The sequence below is a fragment of the Canis lupus genome, chromosome 33 (genome assembly GCF_003254725.2).
Source record: "Canis lupus dingo isolate Sandy chromosome 33, ASM325472v2, whole genome shotgun sequence".
NCBI lineage: Eukaryota > Metazoa > Chordata > Mammalia > Carnivora > Canidae > Canis > Canis lupus.
This window is the reverse complement of record NC_064275.1, coordinates 27689199-27706701: the sequence shown is the minus strand read 5'-3', so window position 1 is coordinate 27706701 and position 17503 is coordinate 27689199. Positions and strand designations below refer to the sequence as shown.

General features: G+C 44.0%; 1 protein-coding gene across 20 annotated transcripts in view; it reads right to left on the bottom strand.

Annotated features, from left to right (window-relative positions):
* KALRN (kalirin RhoGEF kinase) overlaps positions 1 to 17503 on the bottom strand; it is a 659950-nt gene that overhangs the window by 245845 nt on the left and 396602 nt on the right. For all 20 annotated transcript variants that reach the window (XM_035710078.2, XM_025474776.3, XM_049105377.1 and 17 more), the window contains 6 exons: positions 15007 to 15122; positions 14410 to 14532; positions 6772 to 6954; positions 5210 to 5328; positions 3851 to 3917; positions 3161 to 3270 (listed from right to left, as the gene is read on the bottom strand). In XM_035710078.2, coding sequence (XP_035565971.2) covers positions 3161 to 3270; positions 3851 to 3917; positions 5210 to 5328; positions 6772 to 6954; positions 14410 to 14532; positions 15007 to 15122 — 718 coding nt within the window. The remainder of the gene's footprint in view (positions 1 to 3160; positions 3271 to 3850; positions 3918 to 5209; positions 5329 to 6771; positions 6955 to 14409; positions 14533 to 15006; positions 15123 to 17503) is intronic.

The window sequence follows — 17503 nt, the reverse complement described above, 5'->3', positions numbered from 1 at the left end:
GGATGGTGGCAGACGGTATGGCTCTGGTCAGCAGAGCATAATACATAATACATAAACCCAGCAAATTACCATGTTGCACACCTGAAACTAATGTAACATTGCAGGTCAACTACACACAAATTTAAAAATATTAAAAATCATAAAAAAAGAAGCCCCCAGGAAACCCCTTCATTCAGATATTATTTTGCTATTAAGGTTATAATTGTTAATGTTCTGGTAGCGATGGGGAAAAAAATCATCTCTAATAGTTTTCCCTATTTTGTGACTCTCACAAACAGAAGACTGAATTATGACTTCAACGGCACTAGCCATAAGTCTGCAAAGTGTAATTTTATTTTTAGTCTGTGTGTCCGTTCATCCATCTATCCACCCAACAAATAGCTACTTAGAGTGTATCGTGTGCCAGAGTGATGCAGTAAAAGACATGGGTCTTTTATGGAGTTCGCATTTGCTGCATTTTCAAAGTTGCCTTCATTGCCATTTCCTCTCTTATTTATTAGAGATTTTAGAGGTGTTACGCTTTTTCCAATTAATCAAAATTCGTATGGCATAAGGAGAAAGCACATACTCTGAGAAAGCTCTTACTCTCTGGATCCTTTGGATTATTAATACCCAGCTTTATTTCCTTGGATGTTCCCTTAAATTGTGAGTAATTTAAAACATTAATTTTTTTTTTTTGGTGGAGAGCAAAAAAATTCTATATGCATTGCAGAATTCCTTTCTTTTTAGTGCAGAATATACAACACAGTGGCTGTGTTGGCCTCTCTATTGGGATAGAGCATCACTGGTATCAATACTAAGTAGCCTTGACCACTATGATTTTGGGGGTCACTTTGTTTTGTTTTGCAGTTTATCTGTCTTCTTTTACTTTATGCTGGTAATATCAGACTACTTGCTCAAGTTCTTGACTTTTATTTACTGCTTCTAAGTTGCTAAGGTCTTAGAAATGATCTTACCATCTAACAGGATTGTTAAAGTGGCTGTAAAGGAGAATAGAAAGCTGTTTCTGTGAAAAGATAAGAACTTTATCTTTGTGATATCTCTTTTGATTGCTCAGAAGCTGGTCTTTATTTTCTTCTTGTTTCTCTATAATGTTATAAATAGACAACATTTGCTGGGGACCCGTGTTCTCGACAATTAAATTTATTGCTCTACAGAATGTAGCATTCCGCATGGACTAACCTTTTTTTTTTTTAAAGGGGCTTCTTAGAACTATATTTTGCCACTGGTAGCTATTTCAGCTATTTAAAAACTACTAAACTGCTTACTATGGTTTACTAAAGCGATATCATGAAACAAGAGTAAGAGGTAGATTTTTTGTTATAATTGGTCTATTGTTACAGTTGTACATGAATAGTCTTTTCCCTATATATTGATTTGGTAAAAGCAGGGCTTCCTGGAAGTGCATGCTGTGATCCCTAGACTTCTAGACTGCGTCATTTCTGTAAGAATACAGGGAAAGTGAGACTTGTTGGCTAAAATCCCAGAGACCACACATCAAGAAAAGTGAAAGTACCATGCCTTACTGCTTACCAGACCAATGTCTTCTCAGACATCCTGAGGGAGATGGGATAATGCTGAGTGGGACTCAGAGGAGAGAACTGGAATCAGTGGTCAAGAGTGGCTTTGGCTTTACTGGGATCTTATTAAAGAGACACGAGGAGAGAATATTTCTGGAGATTTCCAGACAAACCAAATGAAGAGTGCTAAAATTTGTGATTAAAAAAAAAAAGAAAAAGACTGGAAACTTTTATTAAGTATTCCAGCAAGTCAGAAGGTTTTTTTCCCCTAGAACTCACTGGTTTCATAGCCTGAAGAGTTAACATGTCATGGAAGCTACATATTTTATGTTCTCTTAAAATTGATGCCATTTGATGACATAAGAGGGTATTAATCATCAGGACCTGATAAGAGAAGAGTGGCTCTCCATGTCTTATGCAGAGCTCAGGATCATTTTATACCTCATTCTTGCTTGTTCTTAGTCGTTCCTAGCAAAGGGCCCCATACTGAGTTCTTATTTTCTACAGCTGGGCTGTCCATCTGGTAGCCACTTGCCATCTAAATGTACTAAATTGAATAAAATTAAAGATTGAGTTCTCAGCAGCACAGGCCACATTTCAAGTGTTGGGTAGCCACATGTGTCTAGTGGCTATTAGACTGAAGAGCAGAGATGTGAAATATTTCCATCACCACAGAAAGCTTCATTGGATAGTGCCGTTCTAGAGTCTTGCCTCACCTGTACCCATGGTCTCATGAGGAAATCTTGGGGCTGGCAGTTTTATCTCTGACATCTTAAGTTGGGAAATGCCTGGATGAGCCTGACCGTAGGACTTCCTCCGAGTTGAATCCTACAACGCTGAACCTTTACCGCTTGGCCCCTCTCTGCAGCAGGGTCCCCAGGGAGCTCTAGGACTTTATACCAATACTATTCCTGTGTCATCAGATTCCCTCTCTTTGTATTTTGCAAACTGAGTTATTTCCACCAGTTCACTATGTAACTAACCAACCAATGTTCTTGGTGACTCCGTTAGCAATGAAACATGTTTAGTATGTTGTGGAAAAGACACTTCAATTGGGAGCTGGACAAAAAGAATTGTTATGCTTTAGAGCTCGCTCCGTGGTTCTACTCATCTCAACAAGACATAGAGGGCCAGTAGACATTCTCCCCATAAGCTGTCAAGAAATGTGCTCCGTTAGGTATTTTGATTATCTGTCTGTATGTTCACATGTTTTTGTTTTGGTTGAGAGTGGAGATGATGAGGTAGCTGCGGAGGGAGAAAGTATTTAGGTTGAAATAAAAACTTCAATGGAGTTTGAAACCCAAGCCCCACAGGGCAGAATGATTAGCTTCCGATGAATTCTAGTCTCAGAATTTCCCAGTTTTACTGAAAAGACTCTACTTTTAGTTCCTCGGAGCTTGGTTATCATTCTGATTGGATATGAAGGTGTTACCTGTAGGTCCCTAAGGAGCTGGGGATGGACAGTGCTGAATCCTTGACTTCGCTCTACACAAGCGACTCTGGACAACTGACTTAGAAAATTTACCAGGTAAAATTACCAGGTGGGATTTACCAATCAGCTTTGATCCACTTGTTGGGAAGCCCTGCCGATGGGTATCTGTGGCCCTCAGTATGCTCTGGGAAACCCTCCACCAACCTACTTGTTATGAAAATCGTAGATCTCCTGGATGTTGCCAAAGATGATGTGCTCTTTATTAAGAATCCCAGGGGGGATCTCCTCCACGCCACTGGTCATCTCCCACAGGTAGGTCTGTAAGACAGCAGCAGCCTCATCACTGGCAAGTACTACCAAATGCAAACAGGTCTTCATTCATACTAGAGAGGTAAGACTCCGACTGGGCTTGCATGTGCGGTGTGAAAAGTGAGATGGTAAATACACAAAATGGGAAGGAAGAAAACTCAAACGTTCCATTATCTTCAGCTGTTGCCAGGGAAACTCATGTCCTGAGCTTCAGCAAAACACAAAGCTCCCGTTCCTCTTATTGATTAAATGTGTGTGTGTGTGTGTGTTGGAGTGTGTCGGGTGGGGCGGGGGGGTGGGGCGTGGTGGAGGCCTAGATCTGCAGACCCAACTTAAGTTCATTGACTGTGTCATGGTTTTTATTTCGAATTCAAGTCTTATATACGTTTTTGCTGGGTCCAGCTCCAGTCTGAGAAAAGTTTCTTTTCAAAAGCACTTTTCACTCCCATGCAATAACTACTGACTCTGTTGGCTTTTATTTGTGAAGCTCTGGGAGAGACAAAGAGGACTGAGCTTCTCTCAAGGACTTGATGCTGGCAAGGCTGTCATTTTTCCAAGATAGCTGTGAACTGATTATCGCAAGACTTACCTCTAAGCACTCATGTAAGTCCCTTACATAAGCCTTCTCTGTCTGCAGTAATTCAGCCATAATGAATCTAGGAGAAAACAAATGGGCGTTTAGTTGGTTCAAGATCTAATACCCCCCTTCCTTCAAACTTTGCTTCCCTACCCTGGCATTTATGACATTCCCCAATGACCCATTTTTCTATTTCACCAACAAGAAAGGAAGAGTCCTTTCTTGAAAACTCTCTGCCTCTGAGTATTATCCTCTGAGTCCCTGTCACCTTGATGATTTGCTCTGTATCCCTCCAGCATGTTTGTGTTCAGCTAGTGCCATATTCTCTCCCTGTTCAGCCCCGGTTCCACCACTTTGTGACGCTGTGCTAACATGTGTTCGCAGTTGCATGTGTGTGCTTGCATGTGTGCACAACACGCAGCACCATTCGTGTTCATTCCCACCAGCGGGGCAGCGCAACTCTCAGCTTCCCGCATTTCCTTCACACTCCTGGAATGATGACTGCTGTTCAACAGAACTGCTGACTTACACCAGAACGGTTTGCAGAACCATCACTTAAACCAGGTGTAAAAGCCAGGCAGAGATGCCCAAGACACCACCACGGACACTGAAGGTTAGCGAACTTTTTTTGTAAAGAGCTAGGTGGGAAGTACTCGTGGACCATTAAGTCTCTGTCACACCTACTCCACTTTGCTGTTGGAATGTGAAAGGAGCCATGGACAATATGCAAAAAAAAAAAAAAAAAAAAAGAATAGTAAGTGTGGCTGTGTTCCAATGAAACTTTATTTATGGACACAAAAGGGTTTCACCTAATGTTCACATTGCAAAATATTTTTCTCCTGGTATTTTTTTCAACCGCTTAAAAATACAAAAAAGTAATTTTTCACTTACAGACTATAGGAAGGGGAGGGGTCACATGTGGCCTGTGGCCCAGGATTTGCTGACCTCTGGCCTGGATTACCCTGAGCGCTTTGCCACTCTTCTTAACGGGGCTCGCTTACAACCTAAACTGGTGTGCGTGAAGCGGAGCATGCAATCACAAGCAGAGCACGAGTTAACAATGTTGTGACTGCTCTTCGGTATCCCTTAAAGAAAAGCTTGTGCTCCGCATCTGCAAGGAGAAGTCTCCCTTCCTCTTGGGCCCCTGAACAACACAATGTTCTCGGTTTGTAAGATGGACAAGGCTCACTGTTTCTACTCTCCAACGCTCTATAAGTTTTGATTACTGTGAAATGTGGGTGGAAGCATCATGTCTGTCCATTCCAACTTCTGTGAGTGGACACATTAAGCTGTCAGAGGGATATGTAGCAGTGAAAACCAAGCATAGTCATGAGGAGTTTGCCAATTGGGTAGAAGTTCCCCAAAACATACTCTTTCTTCCGGGCTGACTTCCGCTTCTCTTCATTGACTTCGTGGTTGGCGTCCCGTAGCTTGACCTCACGATCTGAAAGGCTTGCTGGGATGATGTCCAGCTCCAGGTCCTTATTGTCCTACACAGAGAGATCCCAGAGGTCACCTTGGAGATGCTTTGGGAGAGGAACTCATCAGAGTTAGGGGAGGCAATAGAAGGCAAAAAGAGAGAAAGATAAAATGGAGCAGGTGAAGAAGAGAGGGAATCCAACACATGGCCACGTACAAGTCCTCTTCTTCATGGAATAGTTCTTTTTTCCCCAAATAAGAAATATATAAAATGTTCAGGTCAAATGGTGAGGGCTAATATTCACAGCAAGGAAAAATAAGAAACACATTTAATAATTAGTGTCACGTTTCCCCGAGGACTTTGGTCCTGATTAAATCTAAATGCACACACATACACACAAAAATATTAGTCTAAGATTGGTTATTAACCATTAAAATAGATGTAGGACAGAAACACATAAAGACATAAGAAAACTTCCATTTGTCTAGGGAAAATAATAAAAGCCAATATTTTTATTTAAACAAGCAATTTCCCTTAGAAATAGAAAGCTAAATGATACAATTATTAAATATTTGTCAATCCCTGCTTATTTCAACCACTGCTTTGTATTTATACAGGATGGAAACCTTTAGAAAAAAATCTCACAGTTTAAAGCCCAGGGGAGGTGTTATTATTTCCCCCAATTTTAGTGGTTTGAACCAGTTCACTCTTTAGTCTGTTCTGCTTCAGAGCATCAGCCTATTTAAAGATTTAAGAATTAGAAATCCTAGGATTAAATTGCCAGCCTATATTTAGCTCTTAATTCATAGGTTACTGACCTCTATTACAAAGGAGAGATTAAAAGTCAGTCTTTCCTTGATTCTTGGCAAATAGTACCTCTTTTCAGTTGAAATGTCAAATAGCCTTTGCACAATCACATCTCTTATTCTTGAAAGAACACTATTATACAGACAGGGGACCCAACATTTGCTGATTAACATAATTGGGTGGAAGATGGTACTGATGAAGCCAAGGTAAAGGGTTTAGTCCTCAAAACCAACAGTTAACTCTACACATAGAAAAAACTCTGTTCTGGGAGCACCTGGGTGGCCTAGGTTGTGATCCTGGGGTCCTGGGATCAAGCCCCATATTGGGCTCCCCGATGAGCAGAGAGCCTGCTTCTCCCTCTTCCTCTGCCCCCTGCTCATGCTCGCTCGCTCACTCTCTTTCAAATGAATAAACAAAACCTTTTAAAAAAAAGAAAAAAGAAAAAGAAAAACTCTGTTTGCAGCCATGGACCCCACCCTTGGCCAGCCAATTTTGCCATATAGCACTAATCAGAAGGGGCTAGAAGTCAATGGCTCACCAAGATCCATTCCTTCCACTAGAAAAGTCGCACAAGACAAGTGTTCTAGGGGTCAATAGCTCAGAAAGACTGCTGTGGAAAGCCTAGCTCCTTCCACGGTAATGAGAGCAGCGGTGCTGAGAGAGATGAGAAGGGAGGATGTCCCAGCTGGGCAACCCCCATACCTACCTCTGTGTTGACGCCCAGGGCTTTCTCCAGGGAGTACCGGTACTTTCCCATCCTCAAGGAAAAGTCTCTGTAATGCTTGTCCACCGTGGTCACCCATTTCCTGATCTCTGTGGCGTGAATGTGACCTTTCTCCACAAAGCTATCAGCCAGTTGAATCAGAAGCTTCACCTTCTCCTTTGTTTGCTGTCCCAAAAGATGATCCTAAATTACTAGATTACATTTATTCTCATGGCCCTTCAGTCCCATCCCCCTTTGCTTCACAGCAGCCACAGATACCTCACTGCCTGCCTGGGTGTGTAGCCCAGGTCTGTCACTTACTAGCTGGAAGGTCTTGAACAAATTACTTAAATCCCCTATGCCTCAGTTTCCTTATCTGCAAAAGAGGGATCCCAATACTCCTCCATCATAGGGTTGTTGTGAACATTTCATGAGGTGACAATGCGGAATGCTCAGAGCAGTGCCTAGGGGGGCTGCGCTCACATTAAGAGCTCAGGAAGCAAAAAAAAAAAAAAAAAAAAAAGAGCTCAGGAAGCAATACATGTTAGCCATCATGATTACGGTAAGGAGCTCGTACATTAATACTGTCCTTTATCAGGTCACAGAATATGTTAATATCACATCTGAGACTCATTTGAGTCTTAAAGCATCTCGAAAAGGTGGGTGGAAGGAGGTGGTGTGGGTCTCTCTGAACCACAGATGAAAAAAGCCGAGGCTTAGAGAGGTTTGGGGCTTGTCCAAGTTCATACCATCTGTAAGTGATAGAGCCCGTTGGCTTCTGGACCACAGTGACTAGTTCTCTCCCTTCACTGTACTGGCCTGGAGTAGGCTTTGTCAACAGCTAAGTTGGCACAGGCCAGGACCTAAAGAAATCTAATTAGCAGATTTAAGACAAAAGTCTGTCCCTTTCGCCATCAGGATCTTGTCTTTAGTTTCAGAGAGAGAGAAAGAGAGAGAGAGAGAGAGAGAGAGGAATAGAGAAGATTAATGAAGCCAGTATCTATTATGGGGCTAAGTAAGGTGGAGTTCTGATGTGTATTGGATTAATTTCATTTCTAGCAAGGGTTTGTTCAATACCTACTCTCCATACCACCGTGCAGAGGGCTGTGGGGACAGGCTTGGGGGATAAACAAAAGAAGAGAAAAAGATACTTATTTCCCCCAAAGAGCCCATATCTCTAAAGGGGACAGGACTGTCATGCAGAGTGGTTAAATAACTGAGGGCATTATGAAATTGAATGTCAACATAAGAAGTATGCAGAGTTAACACTTCGGGAATTTTAAAACAGGAAAAAAATGAAGGTGGGCTGGCATGGGCAGGAAGGTCCTATGGGGAGGTGGGACTTGCGTTGTGTAAGATATAGAAACAAAGGAGATATTTGAAGAAGTAAACACTTGCTCATCTTGTAGCCTAAGGTTGGGTTTTGAAAGTCCAAGATCAGGGAAGCTTGATTAATTTTGAGAAAAAGGAAAGAATATTTAAATGATATTCTGAGAAGTAAAGTTATCTTTTATGGTGGAGGAGAGGAGATCCAAGTTTTGGATCCTGCTAAAATCTAGATAACTGAGGGGAACTGAGTCAGAAAATCCCTGGAGCAGGGATTAGAAGAGACAGAAGCTCCTGCCTGTATTCCATCCTCCTCCCTCACTTTCCAGGCTCATCTATGGACCTTACACAAGAGACTGACCCTCTCCAGAAATGTCAGAAAGGGACAGCTTCTGACCAGAAAAGCCAGCAAGGCGTGGGAGAGGTAGGCTCCAGCTCTCCAGCAACTTGCCTGAGTGTCTCCCAACTCAGGACAGCGGCTGGTACCCAAGCTGGGAGACAAGGGACTGGAAGAGCTTTGTCATGAAGGAAAAAAGGTGGGTTTGAGGATAAGAGAAGCGTCTCCTTAGCCACCATAAGGCAAAGAACACAGCACTGGGAATTGGTTAAGAAAAGATCCCTGGAAGCCTAAGGACTTCATCTCATGGCATTTAGGGTTTTTCTCTCCCCCCCACCACCCCAAAAACAACTGTTAAAAGGTCTATTTATTTAAAACAGAGATTAATTTTTTTGCAGCTATAATCAAGAAATCTTCATGTAAAACTCTTGAAAATATGCATTTTCTGCTCTCAGTAAGGAGACTTCAGCATGAAATGAGAGTTTTACAACCAGCTGGTGGCAGGAGCCCTACAGGCAGCTCCATCACCGGAAATCATCTCCTGAAACACAGAAACTGTAATTCAGATGCAATAAGGAGAACGGTTTGTGACCAAGAGTATTCCAGATATGTGTGGAACCTGGAGGAGCAAATGGACAGTAAGTTGGGCAGTGTAGACAAGCCCTCCCCACGTGGCCTCACCTACCTTTGTGACTGTCACCATGTTCTCCGTGGCCCCTAAACATCAGCCAACCGAACCTCCCATGGCCCTCCTGCTGTGATGAGTGGTTCCTACTCATCCCTGCTTTCTATCCAATGGCTCTCTTTCATTCCTTTCCTCCGCACAAGCTGAGTGGGGGATGCCCCTTCCAGTGTCCCCACACGGCCACACATGTACCCCTACTTCGGCATGTATCACACTGAGATACTTATGTGTCTCCTTCATTAGACCATGCACTTCTAAAAGATAAGTGCTAACATCTTATTCATTTGTAATTCCAACGTCTAGAAAGTAGCAGGCATACCACGAATGTTGAGTACATGAATTAGTGGGTAAATACTGTGTTTGGAGGTAAGTAAGGCTGGACCAGCAAGAGTTGAGAGTTTATACTGGGAAGAATGAGATGAAAAAATCGGACTCATACACTGGACCCCCCAAGGCACCTACTGAGAGTAGTCTGAAGTGATTTCTTATACACAAGTGACCAGAGGGGCACCATGTGACCTGCCACATGCTTGGCCACAGCTGATGAGATCAGAGGTAAAAACACATCTCAGTGGGGCAGCCCATCAATATGCAGCCATTGCCTTCTGTGGCAGCCCGGCCTAGAATCTCTGTCTGAACAGGGAGAGTTAAAGTTCTTTTTCTGGGGACTTCAACAGCAGAGGGCAGTGAGTAGGTGGTGCAGGGTAGAAGTGAAAATATAGAAGCAGACACGAGAAGAGAAGGGCAAGCTGAATCATAGGAACGGTGATAACATATTCCTGATCCCCCGTCATGAGATGACCAGACAGTGGGGTTGCTGAACTGCCCTTGGTCTAGCTTTCATGCCCTTTCTTGCTCTGCACAAGAGGCCGAATCATTCAGATTTTCTTGGACTCCTGGGAGGTCCAGCCATGGCTTCTCTCTTCATTGCCGCATATAGCCATATACCATCTGGTTTGAAACTCAAATCTTGCCACCAAAACAGAGTAACTTATCTGAGACTGACAAAATGGGGGTCAGATTGCAGAGGCTTCTGAATGGTAGGGTCAGAAGAATGGGTGTGATCTTGTGGACAAAAGGGAGTCTTTAGGGGATGTAGTTCATTTGGGCCTGGAAATCTCGAGGAGACAAGTCTCTTATCTTGAGCTTCATGGGTCCCCTCCCGTGTGTTTTGCTCTTTCTGTTTTGAATTCTATGTAATCTGCTAGAAAAGAACGGGTCAGTAGTTCTATTTTTCTTCTTCCCTCCCCCCTTCTCTTCCTTCCTTCCTGTGATCAGTTAATATTACACCATCTTTCCCTTATCAGTGAGCCTTACTCTGACTATAGTTTGTCAGAAGCCCTTTCAGTGTCTTTTGCATATTATCACAAGTCTGTAAGATTTAGCCTTCTTGATAGAGTTCTTATAATCTTGTTGCAATCTTCCAATCTGCCTTTCATTGCGGGTATTCCTTGTCTTTATTGATATACTGCTTGTAGATATGAACTTATCAAGCTCCCTGATGTGGGCAAACAGCCATAATTCCTCCTGAGTCTCAGAAACACAATGCCCACCTTTTATCTGAACTGTTCAGATTCTACTTTTCTCATTGTAAGGCACCTGACAGCCCAGTTGTCCCCTTTCCTCATGGCCTGAATTCCTGAATTAGCTAATTTAGTTCAGATCAGGTTCCAGTCACTTTGTTACCACTTAATTCTCTTTTGTTAAGAAGAATTAAATCCAATTTATCTCATATAGCTTCTTTCACTGTCAGAGAGAAAATGACGAGTCTGAAAAAGTGTTCTCTCGACCTCATCACTCATTGGGAGATGTTCATCAAAACTCTGATGGGATATCACTTTAGACCCTCCAGGGTGGCAATATTAAAAAGACGAATGATCACAAGTGTTGGGGAGGACGTGAATAAGTCAGAACTCTTGTACACCACCAGTGGGGATGTAAAATGGCACAGCGACTTTAGAAAAGAGTTTTCGGCAGCCCCTCAAAGAGTTAAACAGAGTCACCATATGGTTCAGTCATTTCACTCTTAGGTATAGAGCTAAGAGAACTGAAAAGATATGTTTACACAAAGGCCGGTACACAAATATTCACAGCAACATTATTCATGGTAGCCAGAAACTGAAAACAGCCCAAATGTCCATCGACTGATGAATGGATAAACAAAATGTGGTGTATCTTTATTATGGAATATTATTCAGTCGTACAAAGGAATGAAGTACAACTTAAGGAGGGCACTTGATGGGATGAGCACTGGGTGTTATACTATATGTTGGCAAATTGAATTTAAATTAAAAAATTTTTAAAAAGGAACGAAGTACTGACACAGGACATGGATGAACCTTGGAAACATTGTAAGTAAAAAAAAGACACAAAAGACCACATATTATATGATTCCATGATTCTGTTTATATGAAAACTCCAGAATAGGCGAATTCACAAAGAAAGAAAATAGAGCAGTGGTTCCAGGGCTGAGGAGAGGAAGGAATTGGGAACGACTGCTAATGGGTACGGGGTTTGTTTGGGGGGCGATGAATATGTTCTGGAACAAGGTAGTGGCAGTGGTTGCACAGCCTTGTGAATATACAAAAACCACGCAATTATAAAAATGGAAAAACCAAAGAACCTAAAAAAAAAAAAAAAAAGTTTTGCTATTAGAAGAAATCGATTTCTTCCAGCTGTCAAGATGATTAAGCTTTCCTATCATCATGTGCCTCGACCCCTCGTAAATTTTGAAACCCACATTAGGAAAGTACCTTGTGTACTCTCCTAACTGGCTTTTCTAGGCCCACCACGATAAGAAAAATGGTATCCTCATATCCCCACCCAAATTCTCTTTATGTGATTTTTATTCTTATACTTGTGGACTGCTATGTAGCAAGTACCTTTTTATATCCAGTGTTTCTTCTACTTGATCTGCATCTTTGGAGCAGAGTATAATAATTCAATATACTCCATATGTTCTATTGCCTTATTTAGTCATGAGGGCCACCATATTTACTCGCTTGTGGTTTAAGGTCAATTTAGTTTCCAATTCAAATTCACTTTCCTGGTTACAAGGATTACAATCAAAGATGGCTGGTTAAAAGAGGCTTGCCTCAGGGAAGTGGGGCGGGAGTGGGACTGGAGGCTATCACCTTTTATCAGAAAATCTTTGGCTGGATTCATTATCCTGCAGATAGCCTAATAACAAACAGCCCCAAGCCTTGGGACATGTCAGATTGGAAAATGAAACTTCATTACAGAGTTAAGTTAGGCAGGAGAGAGAACAGAGAGAGCAAAAGCAAGAGAATCATATTAAATATAGATTTGGGAAAGGAAATCGTTGAAATCTACTCAAACCTTTTCCCCCCATGTTCACAAATATCTGCAGCCTCTCTTCAATGCACGATTCAGTCAAGTAAGTGAAAAAAGCCTGGCTTTTATCCTTTGGGCCCTTGCTGGCTGATATAGGAGATAACATCCTGGAGAACAGGATGGTTCAGGGCAGGTCCCTTAAGGGTTGTGCAGACAACAATGACTGGAGTGTAGGGATGGGTCAGATCACAGCCTGGGGTGTTGCCAGGATCACAGAGGAGGAGGCACTCCAGTAGAAAGGTGGGCTCTTTATAAAAGGTACAAACTAGAAGGAAGGAAAGGACATTCTACGCAGAAAAATAGTATAGAAAAGGTACAGAAGCAAGAAAGTATATGATGTATCTCTCAGAGGGTAAGAAAATACATCCATTCAGCTGGAGCATGATATTTGCACGGAAGAAGGACGAAGATAGTGCCATTGTGGAGGTTGTGGGCCTGAAGGCGCTGGCGAAACACTGAAGTTCTTGGAGTGGGTGGTAATATGACCCACCCTGTATTTTAAAGATGAACAACAACGATGAGCAGGATGGATGGGGAGGGAAGGAAAGGCCACAAGCATGGAACCCAATTACCGCGGTTACAACGTGAATGGAAAAAAGGAGAAGGATAGGAAGAAGGTTTTTTAAATGGACTAAAGAATCCTCTACATTTCCACTTAGGTTATGAACAGATTCTGATCCTAAGGAGTTCTACTACAATCCATCTTATGTGGGTGGGAACGCCAGTGGATCTGATACCATTCAGCTTGTTAATGGTTTATTATTGACACTCTTTGGAGAGGGAACGATGACACAACCGGGGGTCATTCAAAAGCTATTTTCATTTGGCTTTGGGAAGAGATCTGTGCATCTGCCACCTTCCCGTGCTGTTTGCTCTAGCTGATACCGAAATGAGTCTCTTATCCAAACTGACAGCTTTCCACGTTGGATAGAAAGGCCCCAGAGCTCACAGGTTTGCAGGGGAAGCTCTCCCATGATCAAAAGTTTGCCGCGTAGGATTCATAAAGTGAATAACCAGTTCTGAAGCATCAGTTCAGGGATGAGGCGAAGGGCCTAACTTTGTTAGCAAACTAGAGGAAATTTGCCTTCGTGTCAGAGGGATCCCTGGGGAGGATAGGCATTAGTGCATCCCCCCCCCCCATCCCCACCCCTGCCCTGCCATGACCCCCACAAAAGCAGCTCTCATCCGGGAAGAGCATCTGCCATGTGAGGAAGTGATGCCAAGACAGGCTCCTCCGTGGCAGGGAGCCCAGTGTGAGGGACGAGGATGCTACAAAGAGCGAACTGAGACAGATCAGATTTTCATTCAAATCCAAGGGTCCTCAGGTCAAATCCCGGCTGTGAAAACACATTTTCTCCTACGATAGCATTTCCTGCCTCAGTGTGAATGGGGATGGGAGGGTGTGGGCCATGTGCACCAGTGCACATTTTGTTCCCCAGAGACCCCAGCCTGGCTCGTTTGCCAGCTCTGAGGCTGGATGGAAGTAGTCAGCTCAGGACATGAGACGCTCCCTTGCTTTGTGAACCCATCCATAGTCATTGGCCTATGGGGTTGACTTCCCAAACCTTTCAAACACCAAGAGTGTGGATGGGTGCCGACGTTCACACATGCAGCTGCATTTCCCATGAATACATCCCTCTGCCTTCCTGAGTCTGAAAGAATACAGCCGGGTCTAGACCTGAAGCAGGACGATGATGAGTATTTGGAAGCTCAGCGTATCGGAGCTGACTCCCCTCCTACAGATGCTCCATCCAGCAGCTGCAGTTCTCTGGGTGTTCAGGTTCCAAAGGGGATCATCCTACCTGGGCTTCCCCACCTGCCCCCCCAATTGCCACCGCGGTCAACATTTTGGGGTACAGAGGCTGCTTTTCCTTCCATAATGTGGAACTGGCCAGACTGGGGAGTGCTGGGTGGATGCTGGGCCCGGGATGCTTCCTACCTTGGCAGGCACCCTGAATTCCCCATATTCTTTCAACAGTTCCTGAGTCTCCTCTGTGGTCTCTCCGGTGGAGGTATGCGTTGAGAGGTAATATTCCCCTGTTTCTTGGATCCAGTCCAGCGCCTGTGGGAGGAAACAACCCACCGGGTCCCCCATAAGGCAGCTGTCAGTAGGAGGACATGCACTGCTACACTGAGACAGTGTGACGGACCCAGGAAATGGTGGCACGTTCAGTCAGTATGTAGCTTGGAAGCTGATTTCATGACTCAGCACTCTCCTTTCAGACGTGGAACATTCTACCAGTAAAGACAGTGTCTCACCCACTGGCCCCCCACCTTCTAGGCCAGGCCCAGCATCATCCATGAGTTAGGGGCAACCTAACCCCAGCATCTCCTCCCAGTCCCTGGTACAGAGTGCTTGGTAAAGGCTGAAGGACTGGTAAGGGACAGTCGGTTCTCCTTCCGTTTGTTGGCACCACTGCCCATGTCTACTCTGCCTACTGCCATGACCTTCTTCTGGACTGTTCCATGCCATGGTCATTTGGGCATCTGCACAGCCCCAAAAGTGAGGCAAAGCTGGGGAAGGCTCTGGACATACCTGCTTAGCGCTGCGCTCAAACACCACATACTGCTGGCACTGGTCTAACCGCCGCTTCTTCAAAGTCCAGAAGTGCAGGACACGGTTCTCCCTCTGTAAGAGCTCACTCAGGATGGCTGTGGGACAGAGGAGATGAGCACTGGTTGGGGAAGGCCATGAACAAATCTGGCCAGCCACTTCCACCGCACATGCCGGGTACCAGATAACTGTGACTTTCAAACCTCCCTGGTGGGACGAATCCAGGTACCAGATGTGAGGAAACCAAAGCCTGGTCCACAAAGAATCTCCCAGAGGGAAGCAAGATCCGAGGAACTGAGGCGAGAGCCTCCAGAGGAGGTTCCACCAGTTTAGGCCTCCCTAGAGCATGTCCCCAAGGTAATTTAAAAAGGACACGGATTCTCTTCATACCAAAGTCAGTCCTTGATGGTAAGAGACCTTGGGAAGTGTCAGTTCTTAAAATGCCAACTAACCCTTTGGCCCCTGGAGCCTATGGAGAGTGAGGGGACTTGGTAAGAATCCCAGCCACTCTTGAGTTCTAGGAGACGGTGGGAGAAGAACAACAGCATGAGGACCACGTAACTGCGTGGATGACCCGGGGCCTGAGCCACACTCTCTGCCCTGTACAAGAGGCTGGGCACAGAACACTTTAACAGCATGGCCTCGATTTTACAACCTCTAAATCATGGTCATAGGGAAGCTGTGTTAGAAACATATCTCCTTGGAATCATGTCTCTAGGTCCAAACTTCTGTGTTGTTTGGGATCTGGTCTGATCATAAGAAAAGGTGAAAGCTTTTCTCATGTTAACTCTAATGATGTCAAGTGAGAGGATATGCACAAGGCATGTAGCACCATGGTGGGCCACGGTAGGTGTCCGGCTGCGTCATGTCTCTCCCTCCTCCTGTCATTCCAGCAGTGGCTGCCACATGCCCAAGTTTCCTATGTGTGTTGCTACTGTGCTCTATGCTTGAAGCACTCACATTTAGTTTGTATTATGTCTGCCTCTGGCTTCCTGCTAACTCTATTAGATACTAATACACAGTAATGGTGATATGAAAAATTAATATTTATTAAGCACTCACTCCGTGGCAGGCACATATTCTCACAATACCCTGTGACGCACGTACCATTATTACCTCCGTTTACAGATGAACAAAGGGAGGTTCAGAGAGGCTAGGTCCTTGCCCAGGGTCATTTAGATAGGAATGTTTGACTTCAGAGCCTGAGTCCTCAGCTGCCTTGGTCCTCTGGGTTCTAGGGGCTGTGATGCACAATGTTTATAGCAGCAATGTCCACAATAGCCAAGCTATGGAAAGAACCCAGATGTCTATTGACAGATGAGTGGATAAGGAAGATGTGGTATGTAGGTACAATAGACTATTACTCAGCCATCAAAAAGAATGAAGTCTTGCCATTTGTAACAATGTGGATGGAGCTAGAGGGTATTATGTTGATCAAAATAACTCGGTCAGAGAAAGGCAGATACCATATTATTTCACTCATATGTGGAATTCAAGAAACAAAACAGATGAACATAGGGGAAGGGAAGGAAAAATAAAATAAGATAAAGACACGGGGAGGCAAACCATAGGAGACTCCTCACTATAGGGAAAAAACTGAAGGTCGGTGGAGGGGAGGTGGGTGGGAGGATGGGGTAACTGGGTAATGGGCATTAAGGAGGGCACGTGATGTAATGAGCACTGGGTGTTGTATGCAATTGATGAATCATTAGATTCTATCCCTAAAACTAGTAATACACTATATGTTAACTACCTTGGATTTAAATTAAAAATTTAATTTCTAAATTTAAAAATTTGTAGGACTTGTACTTAACACTTTTCATGCATCCTCCTGGAAATTTGATTTTTCTAAGGACAGAATCTGTCTCTCTTCCCTTAGGCTGAGAACTTTTACAGGTCTCAGTTATTCACTAATGTCTGTATCTATGCCTCTATTATGTAAACTTTTTAGCTCCTCCCCAAAGAGACAGATTGTACTTCCTCAGTCCCCCAACCCCACTCTAGAGGGGGCTCATGTGATTTGCTCTGGCAAATGGGTTGTAAACAGGTATTATACAAGCAGGAACTTAGTGTGTGTGCTCACTTGAGCTTGCCATCACCACCATCAGAAGTTTTCCTGGATGACCACTCCTTCAGCTGAGGTCCCAGGTTAATACACGTGGAGGAGACAAGAGCCCAACCTGCAGTGAAGGCACTAGAGCAGCCTGCGGCAGAACCGCTCTGCTGAGCCCAGCCAAGTCAGTGGCTCCCTAGCCAACGTGCAGTGACCTGAACAGATCCTTACAGTTGCAGGTCACTGAGGTTTGGTTGTTATGCTGTAATGATGGCGCCTGTGACAAAAACTTAAAAATAAATGGCACTCGCCTCAGGTCCAGGTAGCAGGTAGAAAAGAAATGGGTATGGGAGAAATTGTAGGTCCCTGCTCAGATGGAAGCTTCAAGCGGGCAAAGACAAGTGTGTTTCCTCTCATTTTTTCTGT